This window comes from Tauraco erythrolophus, chromosome 25, assembly GCF_009769465.1.
Source record: "Tauraco erythrolophus isolate bTauEry1 chromosome 25, bTauEry1.pri, whole genome shotgun sequence".
In the NCBI taxonomy this organism is placed as follows: Eukaryota; Metazoa; Chordata; class Aves; order Musophagiformes; family Musophagidae; genus Tauraco; species Tauraco erythrolophus.
In genome coordinates, this window is record NC_141489.1 from 8173049 (window position 1) to 8192876 (window position 19828).

The 19828-nt window shown below is 49.7% G+C and overlaps 1 protein-coding gene across 1 annotated transcript in view; it reads right to left on the bottom strand.

Moving 5' to 3' along the window:
* Window positions 1–1472: 1472 nt before the first annotated feature.
* Window positions 1473–19828, bottom strand: part of LOC104380242 (long-chain fatty acid transport protein 2) — a 29948-nt gene continuing 11592 nt past the window's right edge. The window contains 8 exon segments of the mRNA XM_086626358.1: window positions 1473–1492; window positions 2058–2155; window positions 2251–2452; window positions 2688–2778; window positions 13318–13512; window positions 13611–13735; window positions 14192–14350; window positions 14901–15102. Of these exon segments, the coding sequence (XP_086482484.1) occupies window positions 1473–1492; window positions 2058–2155; window positions 2251–2452; window positions 2688–2778; window positions 13318–13512; window positions 13611–13735; window positions 14192–14350; window positions 14901–15102 (1092 nt within the window).

Sequence of the window (19828 nt, forward strand, 5' to 3'; positions counted from 1 at the left end):
ACAGCGTCCTTGGTGCCGCAGCCCAGGCTGGTGAGCGACAGATAAGTCTCAAAGAGGGGAACTGTTATTCAACAATAAAGGGGTTAAAATTTTTGTAAGAATTTCAGGAAGGGTTTACTAGCTGTTTGCACACACCTAAGGAACATAACAAGATAACCATCCTTGAAGCTGCCAGAAGTGATTAGGAAGGAGATTGTTTATCCAGAGCTGTCTGCCCTTGAAGGGAACATCCCAGAGAATGGATAAACTTTGTTCTGATGTTTTTCTGAGCTGTGAACATGCGCAGCAGTGACTTGGGAAAAGGCAATTCTGGCCTGTGGAGATGGCGACCACTGACTCATGGACCACCTGCCCTAAACACACCCCAGACCCTAAAGAAAGGGGCAGAGGAGAGAACTGAGCATGGGAAGGAATTTCCATGTAAAGCAAGAGAAAATGAATCGATTGTTTAAGAGAATAACAATGACTATGTAAACATGTGATGAACACACATGACCGCAGTGTGTCACTAAGTTTCTGTCCAGGGGTGCAGCCAGGAGGAGACATCCCCTGTGCACCTGCACCGCAATAAAGCAATGCCACTGTCCGACACTGCAAACTGTGTTAGGGAGTTTCTGTCTGGATTTTCGGTGACATCCTCCTCTGCTTCCCCTGACAGGACACTTCATGAACACTGGCCACACGCCAAGCAGCACCTTGGCACATGATCCACATCTCAGTGAGCTGCAAGCTTGGAGAGCACATGCAAGCACTCATCAAGAGGTCAGAAGAGCTGCTAAGTTCATGCAAGTGTTTAAGGTTTTGCTCTTTGTCTTCCAGGCTACTTGTTACTTCAACAACTCCTCCCCAGGCAGCAGCTATTCTTCCATTTTCCTTTTATGAACTCCCTTTTAGTCACTGTCCTCATTCTACCTGAGATGGAGGCATTGGCTTGCCATTTAGGGTCATTTGCTGGGGCGGCAGATGCCCTGGGGTTGGCACAGGTGCAGTTTTTTAACTTCCTCGTGTCCACTTTTGAAGGATGCTCTTCCTCTTCCTCGTCCGAATCTTGTAAGCTGTACTTGGAAAAGTGTGGCACCTGTGTAATGAGAAGGGCAAATATGTCGTACTTTGGAAGAGAGATTGCAGGCATCCATTTCTGAAAGGCCAGAGCAAGGAGTCGGTGTATCTGTCCACCTCACACATGCATGACAGTTGAAGGACTTGAGACAGTTTACAGAAGTTTAGCAAAGCTTTTGAATTTTAAATTCTCAGGAGCTTCTCATTCCAAATTACTCAATATTCTTGGAAGTCACTTTAGAACAAAAACATTACCTTAAACACCCAAGAGCCAGTCTTTGGGCGGTATTCCTTGAATCGAGCACCCTGCTTCCGACACACAGATTCCAGTCTACCTTCATAATTCATCTCTGCCAGTCATTCAGGGCTTTTGATCAGGTGACGAGATGTTTTGTCTGTAGGCCAGACTCCATCTACGGTAACTTCAGCTCATCTGTTAAAGACATACAAAAGTGTTATGTGTGCCCAAAACAATGCTGAACGCTTGATTATGATGACCAAGTCCCTCTTTAACCTTTCTGGTGGCCACTGAGACCTTTACAAGAGGATGTTGTGTGCCAAAGCCATGCCAGAAACTTATTTTGGGTCAGTAAGTCCTACTTTAGCCTTCTTGGTCGTCAGTTGGACTGTTACATGGACATATTACTTGCCCCAAACAACATTGGATGCTTCTTCTGGGCAACCCAGTCCTGCTTTACTCTTTTTGGTGGCTTTTTGGACTATTGTGACAGTAATCATGAACCCAAAACAATTCCAGACTCTTCTTTTGGGTCAATGAGTCCTACTTGGTCAGCACGGAAGGGGTCAGGCAGTGGGACAAGATGGTCGTTGTATGTCCATTCTATTCTATTCTATTCTATTCTATTCTATTCTATTCTATTCTACTTTAGGCTTCTCGGTGGTCACTCAGACCATTTGGAGACACATCCCATGGCTGAAACATCAGTAGATGCTTCTTTTGGTCCAACTCACTCCGTGCTGTGCTACCCAGTACTCACCCAGCACGGACACTCCATAGACATTGACCTCCTGGATGAAGTTCACCATGGCGAGAGTGGCCTCCACCTCTGTCATGGCCATGTTCTCACCTTTCCACCTAGGGAAGAGAAAGGATCAAGCTGTGAGAGGTGGGATTTGGGCTGGCAGGTGGCATCACCCACGCAGATGTAGGGGTGAGAGCATCAGAGTTACCAAAATGTGTCTCCTACTCGATCCTGGAAGTAGGTGAATCTTTCACGGTCAATCATGAGGACATCATTGCTGTTGAAGAAGTTATCGCCTTTGACCAAGATGTCCCTCAAGACCTTCTTCTCTGTGTTCTGGGAATCGCCCGCGTAGCCATGGAAAGGGGTGTCCTTAGTGATTTTGATCGGGACAAGCAGCCCCGTCTCGCCTTCAGGGAGGAAGAAGAGGGTTGGAGGCTGGTCAGTCAGCAACTGCCTCAGTGCTCCATGTCCCACCTCAGTGTCCCACTGGGTGCTTGGGGATAACATTGTTTGAGGAGTTTCTGATGGCTTCCAGCCACCAAGATGATGGTGATAAGGACCGAGAGGTGGCTTTGATGTGTCTCAACTCTCCGTCTGCCCCCCTTTCCTCCCAAAAAGACCTTTGTAAAGCTCATTTCTTACCAGGATGGACTTGGATGCACAGACCTCGTTTGTCACGTATGGGTGCGTCCTCCTCCATGTTGTATTTGATCAATTCAAAAGGAGCGAAACTCTGGAGGGGCAAAAGAAAGAGAGAAACTGGCAGGTGGAAGAGGAACGGAGGACGAAAGAAAGTGAGAAGATGACTTTCCTTGCAGTGCCGGGTCCAATCCTCCATTACTCACTCATTACAACCCAGAGAAATGCACCAATGCCCCTCCAAATCCCAACATCTTGGATAGTCACTTGCTTTCCATCCGAGCTAATTGCCCTTTAGATTTAATCAAGATTTAATCTAGTAGATCCAACCGTTGACCCAACTCATCATCTTTCAACTCAAAGACCTGTGGGAGCTGAGCACTGCAGCTGGGGGAGAAGGGTGAAGAAAACCTGATTTTCACAGCTTTTGTTCAATGGGTGGGTGGCTGGGAACAGAAAAATGACACCAAAGTCATCAGGGCTACAGAGATGGCCGGGTCACCACGGACACTCCAAACTGTTGAGTCAGTGCTGTTGAGTCAATGTTGGCGAACCAAGTGGAGGGAATTCCTTTCCGACGTGAAACAGGGGGGTCCTGGGGATCCTGCTTTTATATCAACCCAACCCGATGGGAAAGTGCTGGCTTCCCCAAGGAGGTCACCGTCTGCACCACCATGAAGAGGTTGTTCCACAAATTCCCCGCTCTTGACATCAACCCAGCTTGAGATGCGGTATTGGTCTCCCCAAGGCGATCGGCATTTGCTTCCCCCCTCAACCCTCATAGAATCATAGAATGGTTAGGGCTGGAAGGGACCTTCAAAGGTCATCTAGTCCAACCCTCCTGCAAGGAACAGGGATATCTCCACTACATCAGGTTGCTCAGGGCCTCGTCCAACCTGGCCTTGAACGTCTCCAGGGATGGAGCATCCACCACCTCTCTGGGCAACCTGTTCTACAACTCTCATGGTAAAAAAATTTTCCTAATATCCAATCTGAATCTACCTCCCTCTATTTTAAAACCATTACCCCTTGTCCTATCACAACAGGCCCTCCTGAACAGCCTCTCCCCATCTTTCTTGTAGGCCCCCTTGAGGTACTGGAAGACCGCTATAAGGTCACCCCGGAGCTTCCTCTTCTCCAGGCTGAACAGCCCCAACTCTTTCAGCCTGTCCTCATAGGAAAGGTGCTCCAGCCCTCTTATCATCTTCGTGGCCCTCCTCTGGACCCTCTCCAACTGGTCCATGTCCTTCTTATGTTGGGGGCTCCAGAACTGGACGCAATACTCCAAGTGAGGTCTCACGAGGGCAGGGTAGAGGAGGAGAATCACCTCCCTCGACCTGCTGGCCACGCTCTTCTTGATGCAGCCCAGGATGCGGTTGGCCTTCTGGGCCACAAGAGCACATTGCCGGCTCATATTGAGCTTCTCGTCCATCAGTACTCCCAAGTCCTTCTCCTCAGGGCTGCTCTCGATCCATTCTCCGCCCAGTCTGTATTTGTGCCTGGGATTGCCACGACCCAGATGTAGGACCTTGCATTTGGCCTGGTTGAACTTCATGAGGTTGACACGGGCCCTCTCCAGCCTATCGAGGTCCCTCTGGATGGCATCCCTCCCTTCCAGCGTGTCGACGGCACCACACAGCTTGGTGTCATCGGCGAACTTGCTGAGGGTGCACTCCATGCCACTGTCCACGTCACCGACAAAGATGTTGAAGAGGGCCGGGCCCAACACGGACCCCTGAGGGACGCCACTTGTGACCGGTCTCCACTTGGACATCGAGCCGTTGACCACCACTCTCTGAGTGCGGCCATTGAGCCAATTCCTTATCCACTGAGTGGTCCATCCATCAAACCCATGCCTCTCTAGTTTAGAGAGAAGAATGTCGTGCGGGACAGTGTCAAAAGCTTTGCACAAGTCCAGGTAGATGATATCCGTTGGTCGACCCTTTTCCACCGATGCTGTCACCCCATCATAAAAGGCCACCAAGTTGGTCAGGCACGATCTGCCTTTGGTGAAGCCATGTTGGCTGTCACCCACCACCTCCTTGCTCTCCATGTGCCTTAGCATGGTTCCCAGGAGAATCTGCTCCATGACCTTGCCAGGCACAGAGGTGAGGCTGACCGGCCTGTAGTTGCCTGGGTCCTCCTTGTTCCCCTTTTTAAAAATGGGGGTTATGTTCCCTCTCTTCCAGTCATCGGGGACCTCGCCAGACCGCCACGACTTCTCAAATACAATGGCCAGTGGCTTGGCAACTTCATCCGCCAGTTCCTTCAGGACCCGCGGATGGATCTCATCAGGTCCCATGGACTTGTGCACCTTCAAGTTCCTCAGATGTTCCCGATCCTGCTCTTCAAGTACAGTGGGCGGTGGTTCATCCTCACAGTCCCTGCTAGTTCTTTCCACAGCTTGGGTGGTAAGACAAGAGGCTTTATCAGTGAAGACTGAGGCAAAAAATTCATTGAGTAACTCAGCCTTCTCTATGTCGCGGGTAACCAGAGCACCAGTATCCTTCCGGAGGGGGCCTACATTCTCCTTGAACTTCCTTTTGTCCCCTACATACCTATAGAAGCTTTTCTTATTGCTTTTTATATCCCTTGCCAAATTCAATTCCTTCAGGGCTTTAGCCTTCCTCACTTGATCCCTGGTCACTCGTACAGCTTCTCTGTATTCCTCCCAGGCTGTCTCCGCTTCCACCCTCTATAGGCTATCCTCTTCATTTTCAGTTGGTCCAGGAGCTCCTTGCTCATCCACGCGGGCTTCCTGGTGTTTTTGCCCAACTTGTTCTTCATCGGGATGCACCTCTGCTGAGCTTGGAGAAGGTGCTCCTTGAATGTGGACCAACTTTCCTGGGCCCCTCGTCCCTCCAGGGCCGCCTCCCACGGCACTTTGCCCATCAGGTCCTTGAAGAGGCCGAAGTCTGCCTTCTTGAAGTCTAGGGCACAGAGCTTGCGGTATAGTTTCCTTGCTGCCCCATGGATCTTGAACTCCACCGTGTCGTGGTCACTGCAGCCGAGGCTGTCCTTAAGTTTCACATCGCCCACCAGTCCCTCCCTGTTGGTGAGCACAAGGTCAAGTATGGCACCCCTCTGTCCTAGTTTTAGCTGGGACAGAGTTTTTAACAGCCAGAAGAGCTCCGTGTTTTGGTTTTACTCAGAGGCTCGCTCTGAGAAGAATGTTGATAGCAAGTTGATGTTTGTGGTTGGACGTGAGACTCCAAGGGCTTTTCAGTGTGCCGGAGTGCAGAAGCACGGCGGGATAAGGGGGGAGCATAGCTGGGACAAGGGGGACACGATTCCCCTTGTCATTTGTGGTGGAACTTAAGATTGAGGGCCAAAGTGGCCAATTAGTATTCCATATCATGCAGCATCATGCCCAGTATAAAAGTGAGGGTCAGCCGGACAGAAGGGCTTTTGCGCTTTGGCTCTTTTGCGCTTTGGCTCTTCTGCTCTTGCCGTGCTTTTGCTCTGTTGTTTTTCTTTCCTTTCTCTCTCTCTCTCTCTCTCTGCTCCTCTCTATTTCGGGGCCTCACATTCGTCCGGGATTGCAGCTTCGGGACGAGACGGGCTTCGCATACGAGGGGGTGGTGAGCACCTACACTGTATTAAATCATCTGTATTAAATTGTTCTTATCTCAACCCACGGGTTTCCCATTTCTCCTTTAATTCTCTCCCTCATTCCTGGGGGTGGGGGAGAGGGAGTGACCGGCTGTGTGTGGGGACGGTTCAACCTAACCCACGACAGTCTTAATTGACGCCCAACGTGGGGCTCGAAGGGGTTGAGATAACGATGTTGCTGGCTGGATGCTGTTTTTTATGCTTGCATACATGTTACTGGACATTTATAATTTATTGCCTTATTTACCCTATATGATGTTAGGCGGAATGTTTGCGGTTTTCTGGCTCTGGGTGTTGGACCGGCATGAAAAGTACGTTATCGGTAATTAAGGGTTTTGCTATACTGTATGGTGTAACTCTGATAAGATCATCGGTGCTGGGACCGGCTCAGTCTTTGTATTCGGCGGTGCAGAGGGGGATGGTGATGTGGAGCTCGTTTATTAATTTTGAGCGTCACCTGGCGGATATCATCGCCAATTATACCGGTGACTTTTCATTCACAAAAGCTTATGTTGATTTTGATAATGCCGAACATCACTGGAATAATTTAACGGGTTTGATTGTCCTGCAAGCTCTCCTGAATATATGTTTAATTATCTATATATTCAAAATCAATCGGCCATTTAGGGGTGTATATCAATTTATTTCTCGGGTTATTGTGCTTGCCATCTCAACTCCCATGACAAGCACTATAGCTACTCAGACTACAACGGTATCAGTTGCCCCCGTAAGGAAAAGAAAATGTATACAAAAGTTAGAAGATGAAGACCACCAATCAGGGCCATCACAACCAAATGAGGAAGAGCAATCAGGGCCATCACAACGATTGGAGGAAGAACAACCGAGCAAATGTGTGCGAAAGTCAGAACGCAGAGGAGAGGATGATGATGATGAAGAGCGACCAGGGCCATCACGAGAAATGAAGCGGGAGCGTTCTGTTTCACCCCAGAGAAAATGTTAATGGAGGAGGAGTGACATCATAGATGAGACAATAACCACCAGATCTCTAAAAATGAGCGAGCTGCGAGATATTCGAAAAGATTATGGCCGTCTTAAAGGTGAGCCCATTGTCTCTTGGTTGCTCAGATGCTGGGACATGGGAGCCAATAGTCTGGAGTTAGATGGTAATGAAGCCAGGCAGCTGGGAGCCCTTGCCATGGATGGAGGCATTGATAAAGCAATTGGAAGGCAGACACAAGTCCGCAGCCTCTGGAGACGGCTCCTGGCAGCTATAAAGGAAAGGTATCCCTACAAGGACGAGGTGCCATGTAATGTAAGCAAGTGGACCAACATAGAAAAAGCTATTCAATATCTGAGAGAACTGGCTGTGCGAGAGTTGATTTATCTTGACTCGAGAAGCGGACCAAGACTCGAAGATCCAGATGACATCCAGTGCACACGACCAATTTGGCAGAAGATTATACGGAGTGCACCACCAGCATATTCCACCTCATTGGCAATAATGGACTTCGGGGAAGATGAAGCACCACTATCCGTAGGTAATCTGGTCACCTACCTCCGACAATATGATGATAATACTTCTATACGAACCTGTGTTGCAGCTGTGGAAAAGCTGTCTGAGGAGATCTGAGAATTAAGAGAAAAAGTAGATTTCCCACCACCTGAACGTTCTAGAATTTCAGCTGTCAAAACCAGGCGTTACCCTCCTCGAAAGAGACAAGAGAGATGGTACCTGCCCAGGAGATTCAGTTTTTGGGAATAAAATGGCAAGATGGGCGTCATCATGGAGAAGACATGAGAAGGTGGGATGGAAAACCCACCTCCGCTTTAGAGGCCAGGGTACATCAGTTGGGAGGAAGAACCAACAGAAATAGAACTTTCTCCAATTCCTCCAGGACAGCTGTTGCCCCAGTCTACAGTGAGCAGTCAACTAGTCAAAATGGGAGGGCTGATCCTCCTAGCCACCCTTACTCCAATCCTGCTGATTCCTCTGATGAATATGATAACAGGCATTAGAGGGGCCCTGCCTCCAGCCAGGTGGAGGAGAGGGATAATCGAGTTTACTGGACTGTGTGGATTCGGTGGCGTGGCACATCATACCCCAGAAAGTATAAGGCTTTAGTGGATACTGGTGCCCAATGCACCTTGATACCGTCGAACTTTAGAGGGGCAGAATCTATCTGTATTTCTGGAGTGACAGGGGGGTCTCAACAACTGACTGTGTTAGAGGCTGAAGTGAGCCTAACTGGTCAGCAGTGGCAAAAACACCCTATTGTAACTGGCCCAGAAGCACCGTGCATCCTTGGCATAGATTATCTTAAGAGAGGGTATTTCAAAGACCCAAAAGGGTATCGGTGGGCTTTTGGCATAGCTGCAGTAGAGACAGAAGAAGGCAGACAGCTGTCTGCTTTGCCTGGTCTCTCAACGGACCCTTCTGCTGTGGGGTTACTGAGGGTCGAAGAACAATAGGTACCAATTGCTACTGCAACAGTGCACCAACGACAATATCGTACCAACCGAGACTCTCTAATTCCTATCCATAAGTTGATTCATCAACTGGAGAGTCAAGGAGTCATCACAAAGACCCGCTCACCTTTTAACAGCCCTATATGGCCTGTACGTATGTCCAATGGCGAGTGGAGACTGACGGTAGACTATCGTGGCTTGAATGAAGTTACGCCACCATTGAGTGCTGCCGTGCCAGATATACTGGAACTTCAGTATGAACTGGAGTCAAAGGCAGCCAGGTGGTACGCTACAATTGATATCGCTAATGCATTTTTCTCAATTCCTTTGGCACCGGAATGCAGGCCACAGTTTGCTTTCACTTGGAGGGGCATCCAGTATACCTGGAATCGACTGCCCAGGGGTGGAAACACAGCCCCACTATTTGCCATGGACTGATCCAGACCACACTGGAACAGGGTGATGCCCCAGAACATTTGCAATACATTGATGACATCATTGTATGGGGCAACACAGCAGAAGAAGTTTTTGAGAAAGGTGAAAAGATAATCCAAATCCTTCTGAAAGGGTGATGCCCCAGAACATTTGCAATACATTGATGACATCATTGTATGGGGCAACACAGCAGAAGAAGTTTTTGAGAAAGGTGAAAAGATAATCCAAATCCTTCTGAAAGCAGGCTTTGCCATAAAACAGAGTAAGGTCAAGGGACCTGCACAGGAGATTCAGTTTCTGGGAATAAAATGGCAAGATGGGCGTCATCAGATTCCAATGGACGTGATTAATAAAATAACAGCTATGTCCCCACCAACCAACAAAAAGGAAGCACAAGCTTTCTTAGGCATTGTGGGTTTCTGGCAAATGCATATTCCCGAGTACAGCCAGATTGTAAAACCCCTCTATCAAATAACGCGGAAGAAGAACAATTTTGAATGGAGCCCAGAGCAAAAACAAGCCTTTGAACAAATTAAACAAGAAATAGTCCATGCGGTAGCCCTGGGACCGGTCCAGACAGGACAAAATGTCAAAAACGTGCTCTACACTGCAGCCGGGGAGAATGGTCCTACCTGGAGACTCTGGCAAAAAGCGCCAGGGGAGACGCAAGGTCGACCTCTTGGGTTTCGGAGTCGAGGATGCAAAGGATCCGAAACCAACTATACTCCAACTGAAAAAGAGATATTGGCAGCATATGAAGGAGTCCGAGCTGCTTCTGAAGTGATTGGTACGGAAGCACAGTTGCTCCTGGCACCCCGATTGCCAGTGCTCGGCTGGATGTTCAAAGGGAGCGTCCCGTCTGCACACCACGCAACTGATGCTACATGAAGCAAGTGGATCGCACTGATCACACAAAGAGCTCGGATAGGAAACCTCAATCGCCCAGGAATTTTGGAAGTGATCACTAACTGGGCTGAAGGTAAAGACTTTGGAATGTCACCAGAGGAGGAGGAGGTGACACGTGCTGAGGAGGCTCCACCTTATAATGAACTATCAGACAATGAGAAGAAATGCGTTCTGTTTACCAACGGATCCTGTCGCCTTGTAGGAAAACATCGAAAATGGAAAGCTGCTGTATGGAGTCCTACTCGACGGGTCGCAGAAGCTACCGAAGGAGAAGGCGAATCAAGTCAGTTCGCAGAGGTGAAAGCCATCCAACTGGCTTTAGACATCACTGAACGAGAAAAGTGGCCAATGCTCTATCTCTATACCGACTCTTGGATGGTAGCAAATGCCCTGTGGGGATGGCTACAGCAATGGAAGCAGAGTGACTGGCAACGCAGAGGTAAACCCATCTGGGCTGCCCCGTTGTGGAAAGACATTGCTGCTCGAGTAGAGAAGCTGGTTGTAAAAGTATGACATGTAGATGCCCATGTACCCAAGAGTCGGGCCACAGAAGAACATGAAAGCAATCAACAGGTGGATCAGGCCGCCGAAATTAAAGTGGCTCAGGTGGATCTGGACTGGCAACATAAAGGTGAAAAATTTCTAGCTCGTTGGGCCCATGATGCCTCAGACCATCAAGGAAGGGACGCCACATACAAATGGGCTCGCGATCGAGGGGTGGACCTAACTATGGACACTATTTCAGAGGTGATCCATGAATGTGAAACGTGTGCTGCAATCAAGCAAGCCAAGCGGTTAAAACCTCTTTGGTATGGAGGGCGTTGGTTGAAATATCAATATGGAGAGGCTTGGCAAATTGACTATGTCACACTTCCACAAACTCGCAGTGGCAAGCGTTACGTGCTTACAATGGTGGAAGCGACCACTGGATGGCTGGAAACCTATGCTGTGCCCCATGCCACCGCCCAGAACACTGTCTTGGGCCTTGAAAAGCAAGTCTTGTGGCGGCATGGCACCCCAGAAAGAATTGAGTCAGACAACGGGACTCATTTCCGTAACAATCTTATAGACACCTGGGCCAAAGGCCCACCATATCGAGTGGGTATATCACATCCTCTATCATGCACCAGCTTCTGGGAAGATTGAATGATATAGCGGATTGCTAAAACCACACTGAAAGCAATGGGTGGTGGAACCTTCAAACATTGGGATGCGCATTTAGCAAAAGCCACCTGGTTAGTCAACACTAGAGGATCTGCCAATCGAGCTGGTCCTGCCCAATCAGAACTTCTACGTACTGTAGAAGGAGATAAAGTCCCTGTAGTGCGCATGAGGAATATACTCGGGAAGACAGTTTGGGTTATTCCTGCCTCGGGTAAAGGTAAACCCATTCGTGGGATTGCTTTTGCTCAGGGACCTGGGTGCACTTGGTGGGTGATGCAGAAGGACGGGGAAGTCCGATGTGTGCCTCAAGGGGATTTGATGTTGGGTGAAAATAGATGATAAAATGAATTGAATTGCGTGATATTCATTGCTGAATAATCCTGTCCCTGCATACCATCATCGCTATGGTTGTCAGATTGTACTAATGTCATTATATTAAGAATCATCCAGGTTAATGAACAATGAACTTCGTCAGAATCAGAACTGATTCCAAACACCCAGCAACTTCTTCGAGATCAACATCTTCAACCTGCAGACGGCGGCCAGATACACCAACTACGAGCTCCAGATACCACACACAACAAAGACTACATGTCATCCGTTCTACCGACTGAGCGAATTCCACGTCATCTTTCCTGCCCTGAGAGACTGCTATGACAGATGAAGACACATTTTGGAGGGATGACCCATGGCTAAGGGAATAGTATATATGTAAGGTTTGAGCATGACGTGCATGGTATGGAATAAGGGGTGGATACTGTCCTGGTTTTAGCTGGGACAGAGTTTTTAACAGCCAGAAGAGCTCTGTGTTTTGGTTTTACTCAGAGGCTCACTCTGAGAAGAATGTTGATAGCAAGCTGATGTTTGTGGTTGGAAGTGAAACTCCAAGGACTTTTCAGTGTGCGGAGTACAGAAGCACGGCGGGATAAGGGGGGAGCATAGCTGGGACAAGGGGGACACGATTCCCCTTGTCATTTGTGGTGGAACTTAAGATTGAGGCCAAACTGGTCAATTAGTATTCCATATCATGCAGCGTCATGCCCAGTATAACAGTGAGGGGCAGCCGGACAGAAGGGCTTTTTGCACTTTGGCTCTTCCACCGCTTTTGCTCTTTTGCACTTGCTGCGCTTTTGCTCTATTGCCTTTTTTTTCTCTCTCTCCCAGTACTCCCACTCTCGGAGTACTCTCTCTCTCTCTCCCCCTCTCTGCCCCTCTCTATTTCAGGGCCTCGCCTTCGTCCGGGATTGCAGCTTCGGGATGAGACGGGCTTCGCATACGATGGGGTGGTGAGCATCTACACTGTGTATTAAATCATCTGTATTAAATTGTTCTTATCTCAACCCACGGGTTTCCCGTTTCTCCTTTAATTCTATCCCTCATTCCTGGGGGTGGGGGAGGGGGAGTGACAGGCTGGGGGGGGAGGGGTTCAACCTAACCCACGACACCCTCCTTGTCGGCTCCTCTATCACCTGCAGGAGGAAGTTGTCGTCCACGCATTCCAGGAACCTCCTGGACTGCCTGTGCCCTGCCGTATTGTCTCTCCAACAGATGTCAGGGTGGTTGAAGCCCCCCATGAGGACCAGGGCTTGTGACCACGAGGCTGCACCTGTCTGGCTATAAAGCACCTCATCTGCTCTGTCCTCCTGGCCAGGCGTCCTGCAACAGACCCCTACTGTAACATCCCCTATCCATCCCTGTCCTCTAATCTTGACCCATAAGCTCTCTGTCAGCTCCTCCTCCGACCCCAGGCGAAGGTCCACGCACTCCAGCCAGTTGCTGACGTAGAGAGCGACACCCCCTCCTTGTCTCCCCTTCCTGTCCTTTCTAAAAAGCTTATACCCCTCCATGTTGACACTCCAGTCATAGGAGTCGTCCCACCATGTCTCCGTGATGCCAATAAGGTCGTAGCCCTGCTCATGTGCATGCATCTCCAGCTCATCCTGTTTATTTCCCATGCTGCGTGCGTTGGTGTACATACACTTCAGCTGGGCCCCCAACAAAGCCGACTCGCTGGCTGGAGCAACAGGGGTTCTCTTGGACGGCAGTGTAAGTTCATTTAAGTTCATTTAAGTTCAACCCTCGTCATTGCCTTGATGAATGCGTTGTCTCTGCCCACGGCCCCGATCTTGCTGGTCTAGCTGATGAAGCCAGCGTTGCCCTCGGTGGCCCTGTAGAACTCCCAAATGCAGATGGGGCTGAAGCGCTGGAGAAACTCCTTCCACACCTCTGCCCACAGGCAGTTGCCCAAGGCCAAGCGCACCCCATGTTTCCAGGCATCGGCACGCTGTGGGGTGACAAAGGAAGGGGCGGTCTCAGGGTGCGCCCCATGGTATCACCTTCACCCCTGCCCCGGGGTGGGCTTCAGGCTGGTGGGGACCTTACCTGGGACGTGTTGTAGAGGTAGCACATAATCTCACCCATATACTGGATGACAGAGACTTTGTAGCGGCAGCAGACGTCTCAGAACTGAGAGACGGAGAACTTGGCCCATAGGACACAGGTGGCTCCTGTGGGGACACGATGAAGTGATGATTACCCCTCTTCTTTTCTCTCTTTCTTTTTTTTATCCATCCATCCATCCATCCATCCATCCATCCATCCATCTCCATAAAACAACCATCTCTTTATATGAAACATCCATATGTCCATCTCTTTAAAACATCCATCTCCATAAAACATCTATCTGTCCAGCTCCATGAACCATCCAGCTCCATAAACCATCTGTCCATCCATCTAAATGTCCACCCTTCCATCTCTCCATCCCTCACCCATCTACAGACACAACTTCCCCTCTCCCTTCTTCCTTTCCCCTCTCTCCACACCTTTCACCTGTCCGTCTATCTGTCCATTCATCCATCTGTCTTTCCATCCATCCATCTCCACCACCTCTCTCTACTTGTCCTTGCCTACTACCCCCACCTACACTGGCCAGGACAGGCCACATGGGGCATGAGGGTACGTACCGACCTCAAAGCACCCTCCCACCCTGATGAACAGCCTGACCAAGCGGTAGAGCAGCAGTGTTGTGTAGATGACGTCATCAGGCCGCAGGCCACGGAGCTGGCCCATATTAGCCACAGCCATCAACTTCATCTCTGTGATCACCACTGCCTTGGGCAGCCCTGGGAGTTGGGAGCAGAGAGTGGGAAATATCCTCCTTGGAGGTGATTGTGTGGGATGGGAGGTCTTGGGGATGGGGGATGGCATGGGAGGGCGAAACCCTTCCCAGGGTAGTGGATCCTCATCCCTAGAGGTCTTCCAGACTTTGTTAGGAGGAGCTGTGAGGAACCTTGTCTAGATGTTCCTGTGTTGGGTGGAGTGGGATCGGGGTTGAGTTCAGGGTTAGATGAGGGAGATCTCACCCCACCCCACCCCATCCCAATGAAGACAGACCCAGGGCCGTGGTGGGTCTCTGTCCTTGGAGATACCCAACCCTTGCATGGACGCAGCCAGGAGGAACCCAGCCGAGGTGGACACACAATGGTCGGGGTTGGAAAAGGTCTCCACGAGACCCCTCTGACCTCCCCGACTTCACCTGCACCACCTTGCCTACCCAAACCACAGGGGACCACCTCCTTTGGGTCCTCACCCCTTGCCCCCAAACCCTCCCAGTTGCTGTTCTCTAAGGAGCAGACCCTTCTGCCTTTGGGCTTCCTGTCCCCATGACCTCACCGGTGGTACTGAAGGTGTAGATGTACATGTCCTTGGAGTCAGCGGTGATGCCAATGCGGTAATGGGCGGGAAGAGGCTCATCGGAGGTCGCCTCGATGGCGGGCAGCAGGGCCTCAACACCCAGCGTGGGCAACGTGGAGCTCAGGTAGAAGACATGGATGCCATCACTCTGAAGGGCCAGCAGCACCTCCTCCACAGCGGCCTAGAGATCTGCAGTGGGGTCGAAAAGGGGGACACCGACCCGATGGGGGTCCCCAGATGGATGAACATCCAAGTGGGGAAGACAAAGGGTCAAGGATGGGTGCCCCATGGACCTCAAATGGGCACCCCAGTCAAGTGGGTACCCCAGGTGGGAGGGATAGGTGTCCCAAGGATCCCAGATGGGCACGCAGTGCTCTCCAAATGGCCACCACTCCCAGTTTAGTGTCATCAGCAAACTTGCTGGCCATGCACTCTATTCCCTCATCCAAGTCATCGATGAATATGTTGAACCATACTGGTCCCAGTACCAACCCTTGAGGGACTCCACTGGATACAGGCTTCCAACTGGACTCTGTCCCATTGACCACTACTCTCTGGCTTCTATCCTTCAGCCAGTTCACAATCCACCTCACTACCCAATCATCCAGACCACACTTCCCCAGTTTAGTTGTGAGGATGCTGTGGGAGACTGTGTCAAATGCTTTACTGAAGTCAAGATAGACCATATCCACTGCTCTACCATCATCCACCCACTGGGTGATGTCCTCATAAAAGGCTAGCAGGTCTGTCAAGCATGACTTCCCCTTAGTGAAGCCATGTTGACTGCCCCAATGACCCTCTTATCCTTGATATTCCTAGAGACAGCACCAAGGAGAAGTTGTTCCATTATCTTTCCAGGAATGGAGGTGAGGCTGACCAGTCTATAGTTACCTGGGTCTTCCTTCTTGCCCTTTTTGAAGACCGGAGTGACATTTGATTTCCTCCAGTCCTCAGGCACCTCTCCCGTTCCCCACAATTTAGCAAATACGATGGCGAGTGGCCTGGCAATGACATCCGCCAGCTCCCTCAGCACCCGCGGGTGCATTCCATCAGGACACATGGACTTATGGATGGCCAGATTGCTTCACTGGTCCCTAACCAAGTCCTCATCAACCAGGGTAGACTTCTCCTCTATCCTGACTTCCTCAGGAGCCTCAGGGTTCCAGGGCTCATCAGGATAGCCTCCAGCAGTATAGACCGAGGCAAAGAAGGCAGTCAGTAACTCTGCCTTCTTCTTATCCTCTGTCACCATGGCGTGCGGAAACAGACTCCACAACTTGGAAAGTTGTAAAGCAAGTACATTTATTGCAGCGCTGGGTGCACGGGGGATCGCTCCACCACAAATGTGCACACCCGTCGTAGCAGTTTTTCTTGTATTTATACAGACACACTCAACCCCCTCCCCAAAAGGTCAGTCTCTTCCAGGAGATCATTTCCATAGTCCCCGCCTCAGGATCCGCCTCAGGCTCCTCCTTGACACGCCTCCTGGTGGTCGTGGGCAGGGGTCTTTGGGATGAAGGCCGTAGGTCTTCCTCGCTGTGTGTTTTCACTTCTTCCCTAAAACTCCTGTTTTGGCTGGGCTTGTGTCATGGGTTAGGTTGTAAACCACCCCACACACACAGCTGGTCACTCCCCCTCCCCCACCCCCAGGAATGAAGGAGAGAATTAAAGAAGAAACAGGAAACCCGTGGGTTGAGATAACAATGATTTAATACAGATGATTTAATACAGTGTATGTGCTCACCACCCCCTCGTATGCGAAGCCCGTCTCGTCCCGAAGCTGCAATCCTGGACGAACGCGAGGCCCCGAAATAGAGAGGGGCAGAGAGAGAGAGAAAGAGAGAGAGAAGGAAGGAAAAGCAACAGAGCAAAAGCGCAGCAAGCGCAAAAGCCAAAGCGCAAAAGAGCCAAAGCGCAAAAGCCCTTCTGTCCGGCTGACCCTCACTTTTATACTGGGCATGACACTGCATGATATGGAATACTGATTGGCCAGTTTGGCCCTCAATCTTAAGTTCCACCACAAATCACAAGGGGAATCGTGGCCCCCTTGTCCCAGCTATGCTCCCCCCTTATCCCGCCGTGTTTCTGTACTCCGCACACTGAAAAGTCCTTGGAGTTTCACTTCCAACCACAAACATCAGCTTGCTATCAACATTCTTCTCAGAGCGAGCCTCTGAGTAAAACCAAAACACGGAGCTCTTCTGGCTGTTAAAAAAAAAACTCTGTCCCAGCTAAAACCAGGACAGTATCCACCCCTTATTCCATACCATGCACGTCATGCTCAAACCTAACATATCTACTATTCCCTTAGCCATGGGTCATCCCTCCAAAATGTGTCTTCATCTGTCATAGCAGTCTCTCAGGGCAGGAAAGATGACGTGGAATTCGCTCAGTCGGTAGAACGGATGACATGTAGTCTTTGTTGCGTGTGGCGCCTGGAGCTCGTAGTTGGTGTATCCGGCTGCTGTCTGCAGGTTGAAGATTTTGATCTTGAAGAAGTTGCTGGGTGTTTGGAATCAGTTCTGATTCTGACGAAGTTCATTGTTCATTAACCTGGATGATTCTTAATATAATGACATTAGTACAATCTGACAACCATAGCGATGATGGTATGCAGGGACAGGATTATTCAGCAATTAATATCACGCAATTCAATTCATTTTATCATCTATTTTCACCCAACATCAAATCCCCTTGAGGTACACATCGGACTTCCCCGTCCTTCTGCATCACCCACCAAGTACACCCAGGTCCCTGAGCAAAAGCAATCCCACGAATGGGTTTACCTTTACCCGAGGCAGGAATAACCCAAACTGTCTTCCCGAGTATATTCCTCATGTGCACTACAGGGACTTTGTCTCCTTCTACAGTACGTAGAAGTTCTGATTGCGCAGGACCAGCTCGATTGGCAGATCCTCTAGTGTTAACTAACCAGGTGGCTTTTGCTAAATGCGTATCCCAATGTTTGAAGGTTCCACCACCCATTGCTTTCAGTGTGGTTTTTAGCAATCCATTATATCGTTCAATCTTTCCAGAAGCTGGTGCATGATAAGGGATGTGATATACCCACTCGATGCCATGCTCTTTGGCCCAGGTGTCTATAAGATTGTTACGGAAATGAGTCCCGTTGTCCGACTCAATTCTTTCTGGGGTGCCATGCCGCCACAAGACTTGCTTTTCAAGGCCCAAGATCGTGTTCCGGGCGGTGGCATGGGGCACAGCATAGGTTTCCAGCCATCCAGTGGTCGCTTCCACCATTGTAAGCACATAACGCTTGCCACTGCGAGTTTGTGGAAGTGTGACATAGTCAATTTGCCAAGCCTCTCCATATTGATATTTCGACCAACGCCCTCCATACCAAAGAGGTTTTAACCGCTTGGCTTGCTTGATTGCAGCACACGTTTCACATTCATGGATCACCTCTGCAATAGTGTCCATAGTTAGGTCCACCCCTCGATCGCGAGCCCATTTGTATGTGGCGTCCCTTCCTTGATGGCCTGAGGCATCATGGGCCCAACGAGCTAGAAATTTTTCACCTTTATGTTGCCAGTCCAGATCCACTTGAGCCACTTTAATCTTGGCGGCCTGATCCACCTGTTGATTGTTTTCATGTTCTTCTGTGGCCCGACTCTTGGGTACATGGGCGTCTACATGTCATACTTTCACAATCAGCTTCTCTACTCGAGCAGCAATGTCTTTCCACAACGGGGCAGCCCAGATGGGTTTACCTCTGCGTTGCCAGTCACTCTGCTTCCATTGCCGTAGCCATCCCCACAGGGCATTTGCTACCATCCAAGAGTCGGTATAGAGATAGAGCATTGGCCACTTTTCTCGTTCAGTGATGTCTAAAGCCAGTTGGATGGCTTTCACCTCTGCGAACTGACTTGATTCGCCTTCTCCTTCGGTAGCTTCTGCGACCCGTCGAGTAGGACTCCATACAGCAGCTTTCCATTTTCGATGTTTTCCTACAAGGCGACAGGATCCGTCGGTAAACAGAACGCATTTCTTCTCATTGTCTGATAGTTCATTATAAGGTGGAGCCTCCTCAGCACGTGTCACCTCCTCCTCCTCTGGTGACATTCCAAAGTCTTTACCTTCAGCCCAGTTAGTGATCACTTCCAAAATTCCTGGGCGATTGAGGTTTCCTATCCGAGCTCTTTGTGTGATCAGCGCAATCCACTTGCTTCATGTGGCATCAGTTGAGTGGTGTGTAGACGAGACGCTCCCTTTGAACATCCAGCCGAGCACTGGCAATCGGGGTGCCAGGAGCAACTGTGCTTCCGTACCAATCACTTCAGAAGCAGCTCGGACTCCTTCATATGCTGCCAGTATCTCTTTTTCAGTTGGAGTATAGTTGGTTTCGGATCCTTTGTATCCTCGACTCCAAAACCCAAGAGGTCGACCTCGCGTCTCCCCTGGCGCTTTTTGCCAGAGACTCCAGGTAGGACCATTCTCCCCGGCTGCAGTGTAGAGCACGTTTTTGACATTTTGTCCTGTCTGGACCGGTCCCAGGGCTACCGCATGGACTATTTCTTGTTTAATTTGTTCAAAGGCTTGTTTTTGCTCTGGGCCCCATTCAAAATTGTTCTTCTTCCGCGTTATTTGATAGAGGGGTTTTACAATCTGGCTGTAGTCAGGAATATGCATTTGCCAGAAACCCACAATGCCTAAGAAAGCTTGTGCTTCCTTTTTGTTGGTTGGTGGGGACATAGCTGTTATTTTATTAATCACGTCCATTGGAATCTGATGACGCCCATCTTGCCATTTTATTCCCAGAAACTGAATCTCCTGTGCAGGTCCCTTGACCTTACTCTGTTTTATGGCAAAGCCTGCTTTCAGAAGGATTTGTATTATCTTTTCACCTTTCTCAAAAACTTCTTCTGCTGTGTTGCCCCATTCAATGATGT